General features: G+C 37.9%; 1 protein-coding gene and 1 long non-coding RNA gene across 3 annotated transcripts; both read right to left on the reverse strand.

Moving 5' to 3' along the window:
- Positions 1–279: 279 nt before the first annotated feature.
- On the reverse strand, positions 280–7255 carry LOC149492753 (uncharacterized). Of its 2 annotated transcripts, XM_089716003.1 has the most exons (3): positions 6289–7255; positions 1224–1295; positions 280–490 (listed from the first exon to the last, which is right to left on the reverse strand). In XM_089716003.1, the coding sequence occupies exons 1-3, from the start codon at positions 7244–7246 to the stop codon at positions 441–443; spliced, it is 1080 nt and encodes a 359-aa protein (XP_089572129.1). In that variant the 5' UTR covers positions 7247–7255; the 3' UTR covers positions 280–440. The 2 variants fall into 2 exon arrangements, with proteins under 2 accessions (XP_089572129.1, XP_089572130.1); XM_089716004.1 differs by lacking the exon at positions 1224–1295.
- Positions 7256–8091: 836 nt separating this feature from the next.
- LOC149492754 (uncharacterized) lies at positions 8092–10143 on the reverse strand. Its single transcript, XR_016318721.1, has 3 exons — positions 10009–10143; positions 8946–9017; positions 8092–8212 (listed from the first exon to the last, which is right to left on the reverse strand). It is a non-coding gene; the product is annotated as an uncharacterized LOC149492754 (long non-coding RNA).
- Between the last annotated feature and the right edge of the window lie 4093 nt (positions 10144–14236).

Here is a 14236-nt window from a genome sequence, read left to right on the forward strand (position 1 = left end):
CATGTCGCCCGTAATATAATTAATAAGCACTTAATTCTTATAAATGCTTACTAAGTATACTACAAGGGACTTAATCCTTTTAATTCCTTCATTTTTATATCTTGTAGCAAAATAATTTAGTTATTAAATATATATAACTTCTTTTGGTAGATATTAATCTCAATATAATTTCTTAAACATATTATAAAAAAAAACATAAAATAAAATGGTTCCATAACCCATAAGTCCATGGATGATTTAATTACATATTGGAGTCCTGTTCAAATCTTAGATACATAATAGAAATTAATTACTTTAATAGACTATAAATTTTCAAATTCATACAATCATAATTTACATGAATCTGCTCAAATATACATAAATGATCTGTTAATGTTTAATACATCATACATATTCCAAAAGAAGTCAAATATACAATAGCTACATCAGTAGCATACTATCTACATCAAATAAAAATGATCCTCTCTTGGTTCTTTTTCCTTTCCTTTACCTGCGATAGTACAAAAGCAACTATCGCTAAGCATATGGCTTAGTGGTGTACTAATAAAAATAATAAGGAATGACAATTCATAAATCCACCATGGTAAAGAAAATAAGAAACAAAATAAATCAATACCATTTAAATCATCAATTCATAATATAGTCTTTACAGCTTTTATAGAGTCAATTCTGAGGGCCATCAATGTCTAATGTGCACATCTAGACCTGCTATCTACAACCTCAATCTGTGATATGATTTCAACAGAAGAGGGAGCAATCTACAACCTCAACATGGAGGGAGAATTTCATATCAATCATATATCATCTAGTGATGATATCCATGTTCAATCGATCGTAATATCAACTTCAACAAATGAAATGATATTCGGGGTAATAACCATATCTATATCAGCTGTAAGACTTTTAAACCATTCCATTTATGTACTAATATCAAAATCACAATGGACAACATTTCATTTCACAACCACTGCTAAAAACATTTAATCACGGCCACCCCTCATACTACAGATATCAATTGGCCAACGTCCTCCTCTTTCACAGTATAAGAATCATAAAATTCATTTACAAATATCATTCGGTCGTATGCTTTCAAAATAATCTTTTTCCTCTTTAAAAACTTATGAATATAGTTATAATTCATAAAGCAAATCCATTGAAAATATTTTGCAAAATCAATTTCATTTTGTTTAAATAAAAGTAGGAAAGGAATAATATACACTAACCTGAACTAGATGGCTCCCCTAGCCCTTTTCCTCTAGTAATCACCCTCTCCTCAACTCCCTTTCTCTCAGCAGCTGTAGCATGATATTAATACTCACATTAAGATCATACTACACAATGTACACACATGCACTTCTATAAGAATGTAAATTAAGCATTAGAATGTAGTCTCATGCTTTTTCTTTCATTTTCACTATACTTGTCCAAGTGTTATATGATCTGAGTTTAAGCATGAAACACTTCATATCCAACACTTAACCACATCCTAGACACAAAATACTAACAACGAAAACAATAGAAGTGAATAGCATGCTAAATTCGTTCAAGGTTTATGAAATGCAGAATTTCAGCATTTGAGTAGCTGGCATTGCGTTGACTATATCTTGAATTCCCCATATTCAATTGCCCTGAAATTTTGACAGCATGTTCCAAACATCTTAGGGTACTGTTCTGGAAAATTTCATAATTTTTAAAGCTCATTTGCATTTTTAAATGACATAATTATAGAATCTGAAGTTCAGTTTTTCTCATGCTGAGCAGCCTGCATTGATTTACTTATAACTCCATTTCCTTTTATCCAACGGCATTTAAATTTTAACACGACCTACCCAACATCTCAGCCTATCTCCATATCAAATTTCATAAATTTTGGAGTTCATTTCCTTAGTCAAATAGGTCAATTACAGAAGCTGAATTTCAGGCAGCCCAACTGTAACATGTCCAACAATAATTTATATATGTTTAAGCATTCTCACCTCACTTCCAGCACAAATTCATGCAATCCAACTCTTCTATTACTTACATAACATCATAATATAAGAATATCAGAATTCCTAGTTCATGGCATATCAAGAACAAACTCAAAATCATCCATCTTGGTGACTTATGCAACTTAGACTTTGAATTCATGCATAACTACTTTCAATCATCTTAAATCACCTTAAAATCACTTCTCATCACTTCATCTTCACCAAATCAGATTACACAAACAAGCACCTCACTTCAAAGTTCATGGAATTCAAAAAGTAATCCATAGAAATGAAGGAGGAAGTGAAAATAACTAACCTTTTCTTAAGAATTACTTGAAAATTCTTTGATTTTCACCTTCTTTTTGCTTGGTTTTGACTCAAAACCCTCCTCCTCTCTTCTTGAACGACCTGAACTGCAAAATGGGTGGTAAGTGTCGTGCTTCTCTTCACTTCTTCATAAAAATTATATAATAAACTTTATTAAAAATTCCTTCCATGTCCTTTAATTGCAAATTGCACTATAATCCTCCATTTTGTTTTCCCTTCATCCTTTGGCACTCTAATCTTTTTAATCACTTTACTTTAGTCCTATTAGGTATAAACCAAGTGTATTTAATATTCTAAACTCCACTTGGTAAAAATCGTACGGAAATTACCGTTTTTCAGGCTTTTCAGGTAAAATCGTGCTTTACCGAGAAGTCATTCATCTTTCAACTCATTTTTGATTTCCTTTAAGCTTTCACATGGATTTGTAAAGATCAATTAATGTTTCATTTAATTAATATTAATATCCTCAATCTATAGTGTTTCCCATTATTTTAAGTTTTCCTTTTATTCGGATAACCGAATTCATCGAAAAAGCTAAAATAGAAAGAACTACAAAATTAAGGATATTACAACTCTTCCCTCCTTAAAGAAATTTCGTCTCGAAATTTTACCTGTTATAGATCTCTGAATAATTGTGGATGTTGTCTTCTCATATCTTCTTCACGTTCCCAAGTAGCCTCTTCTCTGGAGTGGCTTCGCCATAACACCTTAACTAGGGGAATCTGTTTATTCCGAAGTTGCTTAATTTCCTTAGCTAGGATAGCCACTGGTTCTTCATCATATGTGACGTCTCGATTAACTTCAATTGATTCTAAAGGCAATATATGTGAAGGGTCCAATCTATATCGCCAAAGCATAGAAACATGGAAAACATTATGAATCTTATCGAGGTCTGGTGGTAAGGCTAACCTATATGCCAATGGACCAATCCTCTCAAGTATTTCATAAGGTCCTATGAAACGAGGACTTAATTTTCCCTTTCTACCAAATCTCATAACACGCTTCCAAGGGGAAACCTTAAGGAATACTTTATCACCCACCTTATACTCTATATCTCTTCTCTTTAGATCCACATATGACTTTTGTCGATCTGTCGCCGCCTTCAATCTTTCTTTAATTACTTTGATCTTTTCTTCTGTTTGTTGAATAATTTCAGGACCTAGTAATTGCCTTTCACCAACTTCATCCCAACATAGAGGTGTCCTACATTTTCTACCATATAAAGCTTCATATGGAGGCATTCCGATACTGGTCTGGTAACTGTTATTATAAGCAAATTCTATCAAAGGCAAATAGTTATCCCAACTACCTTCAAACTCAAGAACACAAGCTCGAAGCATATCCTCCAATATTTGAATAATCCTCTCAGATTGACCATCTGTCTGAGGATGAAATGCAGTACTAAAATTCAATCTAGTGCCCAGGGCTTTCTGTAAGCTAGCCCAAAATCTAGATGTGAATCTTGGATCTCTATCAGAAACAATGGATACTGGCACTCCATGTAGTCTAACTATTTCACCAATATACATTTCTGCCAACTTCTCTAAACTATAGTCTGATCTTACAGGTAGGAAATGAGCACTCTTCGTCAATCTATCCACAATAACCCAAACTGCATCATGTTTCTTCTGGGTAAGTGGAAGTCCCATTAGAAAATCCATAGTCACTCTTTCCCATTTCCATTCTGGAATCTGAAGTGGATGATGTAATCCTGCTGGTACTTGATGTTCTGCCTTGACTTGTTGACACGTTAGGCATTTAGCTACAATTTCAGCAATATCTTTCTTCATACCAGTCCACCAATAGTTCCTCTTCAAATCCCTATACATCTTTGTCCCGCCTGGATGCATAGAAAATGGAGAATCATGTGCTTCCTTCAAGATGAGATGTCTCAAATCTAAATCTGACGGAACATATAACCGGTCCCGAAATAGTAATAACCCATCTCTACTGACAGAAAAATCTGGTCGTTTACCATCTTGTGCCTCTGAAAGAATCTTTTGATAGTCATCATCCGTCAATATTGCTGTTCGAATCTGATCAATCAATAAAGGCTTCACCTGAAGATTAGCTAACACCCAATTGTCAGAAATCTTCTCAAACTTAGCATTAATAGACCGTAGATCATGGACTAGAGATAACGCTGTCGTCCTGAGGTTAGCAATAATCTTACGGCTCAATGCATCTGCTACCACATTAACTTTCCCTGGCTGATAATCGATAATACAGTCATAATCTTTTATCAACTCAAGCCATCGTCTCTGTCGTAAATTCAACTCCCTTTGAGTACCCAGATACTTTAAACTTTTGTGATCTGTGAAGATATAGCATTTCTCACCATAAAGATAATGTCTCCATATCTTCAATGCAAATACAATGGCTGCAAGTTCCAAATCATGTGTAGGATAATTCCTCTCATGTGGTTTAAGTTGGCGTGATGCGTAAGCAATAACATTTCTATCCTGCATCAACACACAACCTAAGCCATTATGAGAAGCATCACTATAAACAGTAAACTCTTTACCTGGAATAGGTAAAGTCAAAACTGGCACTTCAGTCAAGCACTTCTTTAGCTTATCAAAGCTCTCCTGACATTTATCTGTCCATTCAAACCTAACGTTCTTCCGCAATAGTTGAGTTAAGGGCAAAGCAATGATAGAAAATCCCTTAACAAACTTGCGATAATAGCCAGCCAAACCCAAGAAACTACGAATCTCGGAAACATTCTTTGGTGGCTTCCAACTGGAAATAGCCTCAATCTTACCAGGATCCACTGCAATACCCTCTGCAGATACAATATGACCAAGAAAAGCAACTTGTGCTAACCAGAATTCACATTTAGAAAACTTAGCATAAAGTTGTTTTTCTCGAAGAGTTTGAAAAATGATTCTTAGGTGCTTATCATGCTCTTCTATATCTTTGGAATATACCAGAATGTCATCAATAAAAACCACAACAAACTGGTCAAGGTAAGGTCTGAAGATCGTGTTCATCAAAGCCATGAATGCTGCTGGAGCATTAGTTAATCCGAATGGCATAACTAGAAACTCATAATGGCCATAGCGAGTCCTGAATGCCGTCTTAGGAATACTCTGCTCTTTAACCCTGAGTTGATAATACCCCGATCTCAAATCTATCTTAGAGAATACAGAAGCACCTTGAAGCTGATCAAAGAGGTCATCAATCCTTGGCAAAGGATACTTATTCTTGACTGTGACCTTATTCAACTGACGGTAATCGATGCACAACCGTAAACCGCCATCTTTCTTCTTTACAAATAGCACTGGAGCTCCCCATGGTGACACACTAGGACGAATAAACCCCTTATCAAGCAATTCCTGTAATTGTGCTTTCAATTCTTTTAATTCAGCAGGAGCCATCCTGTAAGGAGTAATGGAGATCGGTTGAGTCCCTGTCATAACCTCAATCTCGAATTCAACTTCCCTTTCTGGCGGCAATCCTGGTAATTCTTCTGGAAAAACATCTGGAAAGTCACACACAGTAGGAATGTCCTTAAGACTAGGAGTACCTACCCTTGTGTCCACAATGTGAGCTAGGTATGCCTCACACCCATGACGGATCAATTTCTGAGCTAAAGCTGCAGTTATCACAGATGAAGGAAGTATCTGTCTCTCACCCTGTATCACCACATCAATATATTCTGGCAGTTTAAATAGTATCTTCTTAAGGTCACAATCAACCACTGCTTGATATTTTTTTAACCAATCCATGCCCAAAATAACATCAAAATCTCCGAAAGGCATCTCAACTAAATCAGAAGGGAATACATGATCTTGGATTATGAGTGGGCAATCAGGATATAATTTGTTAACAATAACCTCCTGTCCTAATGGACTCGATACAAGCACATCATACCCCAATCGCAAACAAGGAACAGATGCATAGCAAGAAATCCCAGCACTAATATAAGAGTGAGATGATCCAGGATCAAATAACACATAAACATCATGATTAAATAAAGGAAATATACCAGTCACCACATCAGCTGCATCAGCATCCTGCCTCTGCCTCATAGCATAAACTCTAGCTGGCACACCAATAGGCTCTGGTTGATTCACTGTCCCCTGACTACCCGACATGCTACCTCTACCGCTGCCTCTACCTCTGCCTGAAGACTGAGAAGATCCATAACTAGCAGCTGGTCTTTGAATCGATCCCCCTGTGGCTGTATATGCCGTAGTAGTTCTCGGTTTAGGGCAATCCCTCACAAAGTGTCCAACCTCGCCACAGTTAAAACATGCTCCTGTGGTCAACTTACACACTCCGCCATGATATCTACCACAATGAACACAACTACGAGTAACTGGAGGAGCTCGTGGAGGTGGCAATGGTGGTCTGAACTGTCTCTGGCTCTGTGGCCTCACACTGCTAGATCTAGGAGGAAATGGACTGAAGAATCTCCTCTTTTTATTACTAGAGCTACTAGCCACTGGGAAAGTCCTCCTGACACTCTTCTCCTCTGTAGCCTTTTCTTGATCAACCTTCTCTTGATTCAGAGCTTGTGATACCAATGCAGAAAAATTCTCATGTTCAAAGCCGATCACATGGCTCTTAATACTGGGCTTCAATCCCTGTTCAAATCTCTTGCACCTGTCCCTACCTGTAACTAACATCCTCCCAGCATAATAACTCAACCGAGTAAACTCCCTCTCATACTCAACTACAGTCCTATGATCCTGTTTGAGCTGCAGAAACTCCTCTATTCTGGCATCCACATAGCTAGATGGAACATACTTTTTCTTAAACTCCCTTAGGAAGTCTGTCCAAGTCAGAACTGGTGGTTGCACTCTGCTCCTAGGAACTGTCTTCCACCACTCATATGCATCTTCCTGAAGTAAAGAGACTGCATAATCGTACTTCTGAGCATCATCACACTGGAGTTTTAGGAAAACCCTATCAATCCTCTCTAGCCACTGCTCAGCTACCATCGGGTCAGTGGTGCCGGAAAACTTTGTGGCCCCATACTTAACCAACTTATCATACTGTCTAACTAGCTGCTGCTGTTGCTGTAAGTTACCCGCCATTTGTCTCAATAACGCAGCCATCTGCTGGGCTATAGGGTCAGCAGCTGGTGCAACAGGGACATCAGCATGCTCGGGAGCATTACCACGCTCTTCCTGTCTCGCTTCAGACTGCTCCTCAAGCGGATTAAAATTATCTCCCCGACTAACACCCTCCATACTATCGATCAAAAATAACACGCTCTCTGTATATTATCACAGAAAACCATGCATCGTATTAGAATATTGTATGATGTAGATATCCAACAATTAACAGGCATGTCATATTTGAGCAGATTACATTTCACACATTTTTATGCAGTAAAAATATGATCCAATATGCAATTAAAACTGCTCTGATACCAAAATAAACATGTCACACCTTACCCTACTGTAAGACATGGCATGTCGCCCGTAATATAATTAATAAGCACTTAATTCTTATAAATGCTTACTAAGTATACTACAAGGGACTTAATCCTTTTAATTCCTTCATTTTTATATCTTGTAGCAAAATAATTTAGTTATTAAATATATATAACTTCTTTTGGTAGATATTAATCTCAATATAATTTCTTAAACATATTATAAAAAAAAACATAAAATAAAATGGTTCCATAACCCATAAGTCCATGGATGATTTAATTACATATTAGAGTCCTGTTCAAATCTTAGATACATAATAGAAATTAATTACTTTAATAGACTATAAATTTTCAAATTCATACAATCATAATTTACATGAATCTGCTCAAATATACATAAATGATCTATTAATGTTTAATACATCATACATATTCCAAAAGAAGTCAAATATACAATAGCTACATCAGTAGCATACTATCTACATCAAATAAAAATGATCCTCTCTTGGTTCTTTTTCCTTTCCTTTACCTGCGATAGTACAAAAGCAACTATCGCTAAGCATATGGCTTAGTGGTGTACTAATAAAAATAATAAGGAATGACAATTCATAAATCCACCATGGTAAAGAAAATAAGAAACAAAATAAATCAATACCATTTAAATCATCAATTCATAATATAGTCTTTACAGCTTTTATAGAGTCAATTCTGAGGGCCATCAATGTCTAATGTGCACATCTAGACCTGCTATCTACAACCTCAATCTGTGATATGATTTCAACAGAAGAGGGAGCAATCTACAACCTCAACATGGAGGGAGAATTTCATATCAATCATATATCATCTAGTGATGATATCCATGTTCAATCGATCGTAATATCAACTTCAACAAATGAAATGATATTCGGGGTAATAACCATATCTATATCAGCTGTAAGACTTTTAAACCATTCCATTTATGTACTAATATCAAAATCACAATGGACAACATTTCATTTCACAACCACTGCTAAAAACATTTAATCACGGCCACCCCTCATACTACAGATATCAATTGGCCAACGTCCTCCTCTTTCACAGTATAAGAATCATAAAATTCATTTACAAATATCATTCGGTCGTATGCTTTCAAAATAATCTTTTTCCTCTTTAAAAACTTATGAATATAGTTATAATTCATAAAGCAAATCCATTGAAAATATTTTGCAAAATCAATTTCATTTTGTTTAAATAAAAGTAGGAAAGGAATAATATACACTAACCTGAACTAGATGGCTCCCCTAGCCCTTTTCCTCTAGTAATCACCCTCTCCTCAACTCCCTTTCTCTCAGCAGCTGTAGCATGATATTAATACTCACATTAAGATCATACTACACAATGTACACACATGCACTTCTATAAGAATGTAAATTAAGCATTAGAATGTAGTCTCATGCTTTTTCTTTCATTTTCACTATACTTGTCCAAGTGTTATATGATCTGAGTTTAAGCATGAAACACTTCATATCCAACACTTAACCACATCCTAGACACAAAATACTAACAACGAAAACAATAGAAGTGAATAGCATGCTAAATTCGTTCAAGGTTTATGAAATGCAGAATTTCAGCATTTGAGTAGCTGGCATTGCGTTGACTATATCTTGAATTCCCCATATTCAATTGCCCTGAAATTTTGACAGCATGTTCCAAACATCTTAGGGTACTGTTCTGGAAAATTTCATAATTTTTAAAGCTCATTTGCATTTTTAAATGACATAATTATAGAATCTGAAGTTCAGTTTTTCTCATGCTGAGCAGCCTGCATTGATTTACTTATAACTCCATTTCCTTTTATCCAACGGCATTTAAATTTTAACACGACCTACCCAACATCTCAGCCTATCTCCATATCAAATTTCATAAATTTTGGAGTTCATTTGCTTAGTCAAATAGGTCAATTACAGAAGCTGAATTTCAGGCAGCCCAACTGTAACATGTCCAACAATAATTTATATATGTTTAAGCATTCTCACCTCACTTCCAGCACAAATTCATGCAATCCAACTCTTCTATTACTTACATAACATCATAATATAAGAATATCAGAATTCCTAGTTCATGGCATATCAAGAACAAACTCAAAATCATCCATCTTGGTGACTTATGCAACTTAGACTTTGAATTCATGCATAACTACTTTCAATCATCTTAAATCACCTTAAAATCACTTCTCATCACTTCATCTTCACCAAATCAGATTACACAAACAAGCACCTCACTTCAAAGTTCATGGAATTCAAAAAGTAATCCATAGAAATGAAGGAGGAAGTGAAAATAACTAACCTTTTCTTAAGAATTACTTGAAAATTCTTTGATTTTCACCTTCTTTTTGCTTGGTTTTGACTCAAAACCCTCCTCCTCTCTTCTTGAACGACCTGAACTGCAAAATGGGTGGTAAGTGTCGTGCTTCTCTTCACTTCTTCATAAAAATTATATAATAAACTTTATTAAAAATTCCTTCCATGTCCTTTAATTGCAAATTGCACTATAATCCTCCATTTTGTTTTCCCTTCATCCTTTGGCACTCTAATCTTTTTAATCACTTTACTTTAGTCCTATTAGGTATAAACCAAGTGTATTTAATATTCTAAACTCCACTTGGTAAAAATCGTACGGAAATTACCGTTTTTCAGGCTTTTCAGGTAAAATCGTGCTTTACCGAGAAGTCATTCATCTTTCAACTCATTTTTGATTTCCTTTAAGCTTTCACATGGATTTGTAAAGATCAATTAATGTTTCATTTAATTAATATTAATATCCTCAATCTATAGTGTTTCCCATTATTTTAAGTTTTCCTTTTATTCGGATAACCGAATTCATCGAAAAAGCTAAAATAGAAAGAACTACAAAATTAAGGATATTACAATGCATGTGTGGACCAGATTCCCCATTATGTAAGGAATCCATGATGGTTTGAGCCTCTTCTTCGTCAACGCACCTCAGGTGCAAGCCATTCCAACTTCTTTTGTACAGAATTCCCCCAGTAAGGAAATATCCAGATGCTAACTGTCTCAATGTCCGTTGATCAGTTTTAGTGGATCCCTCCGGATAGGCTTCACCCTGAAGATAATTCTGTATATCCCAGTACCAAGGCTTGTCATCCACCAAATTCATAACGTGTGCTGGCTGTTTCTGTAGCCGGACTGTCAGAGGTCGAATGACTTGGTCTCCCTCTACATTAACCATGGAGGCCAAAGTAGCTAGGGCATCGGCAAACTGATTCTTGGCTCGCGGCAGGTAGTGGAACGATAACTCCTCAAACTGCTGAGCCAATTCGTCCAAACGTTGTAGGTAAGGAACCAAACGTTCTTCTTTAATCTTCCATTTCCTTAGGGCTTGGGAGACTATTAGGTTGGAATCTCCGAAAACCCTGAGGAATTTTATTTCCTTTTCAAGGGCCGCTTCTAACCCCTTGATGCAAGCTTCATATTCGGCTTCATTGTTGGTGCAAGCGAAATCTAGTTTAACTGCAATTGGGATGTATTCTCCACAAGGAGTTTTGAATACAACTCCAACCCCATTTCCATGATAGTTCAAAGCCCCATCGAAGTACATCTCCCAGGCTTCGCTTTCCAAGCTTAACAAGTCCTCATCGGGAAATTCCACCTCCGGCATTTGGTCTTCGACCGGTAATTCCGCTAATTGATCAGCTAAGGCTCCGCCCTTCACTGCCTTTCTTTGTACAAATTTCAGGTCATAGGCTGCGAGCACTGACACCCACTTAGCCATCTTACAGTCTAGAACCGGCCTCTCCATAAGGAATTTCAAGGGGTTCGATTCAGAAATAACGTGCGTAGTGTAAGATGAGAGGTAATGCTGCAGCTTTGTACATGCCCAGACCAGAGCCAAACACAGCTTCTCTATTTTATTATATTTCAATTCGTATTCTAGCATCCTCTTGCTGAGGTAATACACGGCATTTTCTACCCTTGTATCTTCTGCTTGCTGAGCTAACATTGCACCCATAGCTTCTTCTGTCACTGATAGGTACAATAGCAAAGGCTTTCCTAGCCTTGGTGGTTGTAAAACTGGTGGGGATAGCAGGTATTGCTTGACTTGATCAAAAGCTTTCTGACAATCCTCGTTCCATTTGACCGCTACTCCTTTCCTGAGTAGTTTGAAAATAGGACCACAAGTATCAGCCAACTGATTGATGAACCGACTGATGTATTGTAGCCTACCCAGAAAACCTCGCACTTCCTTCTCGGTCCGTGGTGCTGGCATTCCTAAAATGGCCTTGGCTTTCGACGGATCAATTTCTATGCCCTTGTGACTGACCAAATGCCCCAGAAACACTCCAGATGTAGCTCCAAAGAGGCACTTTGCTGGATTGAGCTTTAGGTTGTACTTTCGAAGTCTAAAGAAGAACTTCTCAAGTGCTGTTGTATGGTCTTCAGTTGTTTTTGATTTAACCACCATATCATCCACATACACTTCTAACTCTTTGTGAATCATATCGTGGAAGATGGTCGTTGCCATTCTTTGGTAAGTTGCCCCGGCATTTTTGAGCCCAAAAGGCATAACCCTGTAACAGTAAGTCCCCCATTCTGTGATGAATGCCGTCTTCTCTTTGTCTGGCGGATGCATCATTATTTGGTTATATCCAACTGCGAGATCAGTCAAGGAGACCATCTCATGTCCCGCCATTCGGTCCACCAATAGATCGATATGTTGCAGGGGAAAGTCATCCTTTGGACATGCTTTGTTCAAGTCCTGGTAATCCACACACATTCGCACCTTTCCATCCTTCTTAGGAACTGGCACTATGTTTGCTAACCAAGTCGGGTAGGCAATGGGTTCTATGAACTTGTTTTCCAATTGCTTAGCTACTTCCTCCTTGATCTTCAAGGACCACTCCGTCTTTAGCCTCCTTAGCTTTTGCTTCACTGGCTTAGCCTCTGGATATACTGGAATTTTGTGCACCACTATTGCTGGGTCAATTCCCGTGATGTCACTGGCCCTCCACATAAAACAATCAGCAAATTTCTTCAAACATTCACTGACCTATTCCCTGTTCATGCAATCAGATGCAATGTATGTGTGTTCATTTTCTTCTTTGCCGATTATTATTTTTACTTTTTCATTTTTTACTTCATTTATCTGATTATTTTTGCTTGGAAATGCTTGGAAAAATAAACACATGGGGTAATCAAGAATTTGCAGGCCTTTATTAAATATGACGGAATCATCTTCAAAGGTTACATCAAATTTGACATCTGGATCTTCTAGATCAGACACTGACGACTCAGAAGTGGAACTGGTTCTTGACTCGGTTTTCGACTCAGACTCAGACTCAATACAGGACTTGACTATGGACTCTGGTGCTAGGTTTGACTCGGGAAGGGGTTTATCAGCAGTGCGCTCCTCCTCGATGTACCAATTGGTAAGAGGCCCTCTGTTCGGCTTGATCAGGCTGAGCAGATCTTGATTCCCGTCATTTCCTGTGATGACTGCAACCTCATCAAAGAGACTAGGCTGCATGAAGTCTTCGATTTCCAGTTTAGTGATGGTTTCGGGCCCATTGCCCCAGACATCGGCAAATACTTCTAACCCAGGCAGCATCTTCTTAGCAGTCGGGCAGGGGAATGGCTCCGGGAAGCCACAGTAAGGAATTGTTTCTCCCGGTTTACGGAAATAGCCATTCAAAGTCAGATGATATGGCCGCATTTGTATGCCTCCCTTCTTCCTTCGCCTTATCCTTTCAGCGCGGTCTTCCTCGGTAGGCTCATAACCCAGTCCATAAGTTCCTTCATTTACCGGACACTCCCAGGCCTGCAGTGCGGGGTATGTTTTTCCTGACCTTGCCATAATCATTCATGGCAGATAGGACATCTTCAGCATCAGAGGCACTATGCAGTTTATCTGTACTGTCCCGAAATCAAAGAGAATTCGAGAATTGGCAGGATTTCCCTCTATGCATTGCACGGTGTCATACTGAAATCCTGAGAGAGGTAGGTTGGCAGTTTCAGGACTGACCTCAAAGAGAGGCTGGCCCTTTGGCTTTTTCAGCTGATTGTAGTCATCCCCTTGGATGGTGATAACTTTATCTTCATAGGGAAACTTGACCTTTTGGTGCAAGGACGAGGGTATTGCCTTGGTGTGGTGTATCCATGGTCTACCTAGAAGCAGATTAAAGCTGGTTGGTACATCAATTACCTGAAACGGAACTTCCATCACAGTTGGCCCAACTATTAATTTCAGTGTGGCAACCCCCAATACTTCCCTCCGGGTACTGTCGTATGCTTTCACTATTTGATCTGATGGAGTGAAGTCTGTTTCCTCTAACCCTAAGCAGCTGGCTACCCTTAGTGGACAGACATTCAGAGCTGACCCATTGTCAATGAGAACCATGGGCACCGTTTTGTCTTTGGTCTGAACCGTGACATACAGAGCATTATTATGACTGCCTCCCTCTTTAGGCAGGTCCTCATCAGAAAACCCGATGCTTTGTACTTTGGATGACTGGGTGAGGGTGGAGACTAGTACTTCAGGGCTAACCTCCACTGACGTC

Source organism: Jatropha curcas, chromosome 11 (assembly GCF_041381405.1).
Source record: "Jatropha curcas cultivar XTBG-Jc1 chromosome 11, XTBG_Jcur_1.0, whole genome shotgun sequence".
In the NCBI taxonomy this organism is placed as follows: Eukaryota; Viridiplantae; Streptophyta; class Magnoliopsida; order Malpighiales; family Euphorbiaceae; genus Jatropha; species Jatropha curcas.